The sequence below is a fragment of the Sinocyclocheilus anshuiensis genome, unplaced genomic scaffold, assembly GCF_001515605.1.
Source record: "Sinocyclocheilus anshuiensis isolate Anshui unplaced genomic scaffold, SAMN03320099.WGS_v1.1 scaffold747, whole genome shotgun sequence".
Taxonomy (NCBI): Eukaryota; Metazoa; Chordata; class Actinopteri; order Cypriniformes; family Cyprinidae; genus Sinocyclocheilus; species Sinocyclocheilus anshuiensis.
Window position 1 is genome coordinate 449,282 of NW_015548225.1, and position 2,012 is coordinate 451,293.

The 2,012-nt window shown below is 36.5% G+C and overlaps 1 protein-coding gene across 1 annotated transcript in view; it reads left to right on the forward strand.

Moving 5' to 3' along the window:
• Positions 1–2,012, forward strand: part of LOC107654349 (dickkopf-related protein 3-like) — a 10,981-nt gene that overhangs the window by 2,040 nt on the left and 6,929 nt on the right. Inside the window, exon 3 of the mRNA XM_016441391.1 lies at positions 580–657. Within this exon, the coding sequence (XP_016296877.1) occupies positions 580–657 (78 nt within the window). The remainder of the gene's footprint in view (positions 1–579; positions 658–2,012) is intronic.

Sequence of the window (2,012 nt, forward strand, 5' to 3'; positions counted from 1 at the left end):
TAATACTGAGGGACCTTATATATGAATGCTTAGATAGGTGTCGTATTCCCATAGGTTGATGGGGATCAGCTGAGAGTCAGCTAATGCGAGCTTGACTAACGTGACCTGCCAGAACTAACGCTACGCTAGATTTATATGACTCTCCACAGTACTTAATTCTGATTGGTCAGATCATTTGGCATAATGACCACTTAAAGACCCCCTGTGGTAAAAATCAAGTTTGCAAATTCAAAACCTTTGCTGTGCATTTTCTCCTTAAATCTGCAGTATACCAAAGACAGTCTCCAAAACGCGGCTTGAAACAGTCCGTTTCCTACCATCACAAACATGTAACCAATCCCGTCAACTCACGGGGGCGGGGCTTTTCATATCATTAGCTTTCTTATGTGTCATTTTCCAGTTTCTTCTCACATACTAAAAGTATAACTCTAATCATTATTTTGAGTCCATTTATTAATTAATGTGTTGTGATAAGTGGGATAATGCACAATCTGAATATATTTAAAATGAATGTCCATCACATTAAATGCACGGTAATATTAAACGTGACTGAATGAATTTCTGTGTTTTTACTCCCAGACAACGGACAATTCAACCGAAGATACAAACAACTTGACAACCATACAACCCATCGACAAAGAGAACAGCATTGATCACGTAAGCTGTCTGTCTGTTCATCTATCTTGCGGTCTAATTGTTTCTCAAAAACCTGGTATTTATCTTGCTCAGCCAGACGCTGCCACAACCAAAACCCTTTTATTTGCACACATCTTCTCAGAGACGTCAGGAGGAATAGTGTTCGGGAAGAGGAATACTCTTCCTCAGCTTTAATTTCCCGTCTGACTGAAATAAGGCTGTCTGCTGTGTATTGACCTGCTCTTTTAGATGGCAGGGTTCTGGATCTGAGGTGACAGTTCAGCTGACAAGGCAAGATAACGCCAGATAATCGACGGATCTCGTCTACGGCTCGTCTTTACAGATGCATTTGACGTCTTAAATCCTCTAATTCCAGTCGTCCAGGAAGCTCGGACAAAGAAACCAAAAGCACAAGCCAGTTTGTAGTTTATTGAGCAGTTTATTGAACCTTCAGATAAAATGTAAACAATATTCTCAAAAAAGTTTGCATGTTTTTTGTTGAGTATCATATTTTATATTTTAAGGCTCATATAGTATGGTATAGGAGAATATGGAGCTCATACTCGAGAAGGAAACAATAACTCATTTTTATTTAGAGGACTAAACTGCGCAAAAATTATGCAATTTGGTGCAGTTACTGATATTTACAGTAGCTTGCTTCAGTCCTGTAAGTGAAATAATACTAACAATATAAAAATTATTCTTATGTTTACTTTATACAAATCATTTAAGATTTCACAGTAAAAAGACTTGTTTGCCATAACCAATCAATTAGATGGTTTTCCAGCAAAAGTTTAACGTTGATAATTTAGAGGCATGAGAAATTTGCATATCAAAAGATTTTACGACATTGCATATTAAAGGCTTTATAGGGTTAAAATATCTTATGTACTCATCTGAGTGATCTGTAAATGACCATAAATTTATAAACCTTATAAATTAAATCAGAAGTGAGAATTATTTTCATGATCCCAAAAAGCACTGTTTTCCATCCTGTATTGATGTATTTCCTGTTGAAACAGGAAGTTCCAGAGGCTCATCCTCCCATTTTAAAATTGCTATTATAAAACAGATAGTTCCAGTCCTTGATTCTGATTGGTTGAGCCAAGTTCAAAGCTGTTGTAAATTACTCTACAAACATACACCTTTGTTTACATTGGTGTGTTGCTCGGCAACCACTTTGTTGGAACCACAACCGTTTCTGAGGAACTACATTGTTTGGCGGAAGAATTATGTTTTTATTAATATCATTACACTTTATTTGCTCTGTTTTATTTTGTGAAACCTTACTACGTAGGCTATATGGAATAACCGTTTTATAAAAGCAATAAGCCCCGTGAAGCCGTGGTTTACAGTGAATTTATAACAGCTAAGGG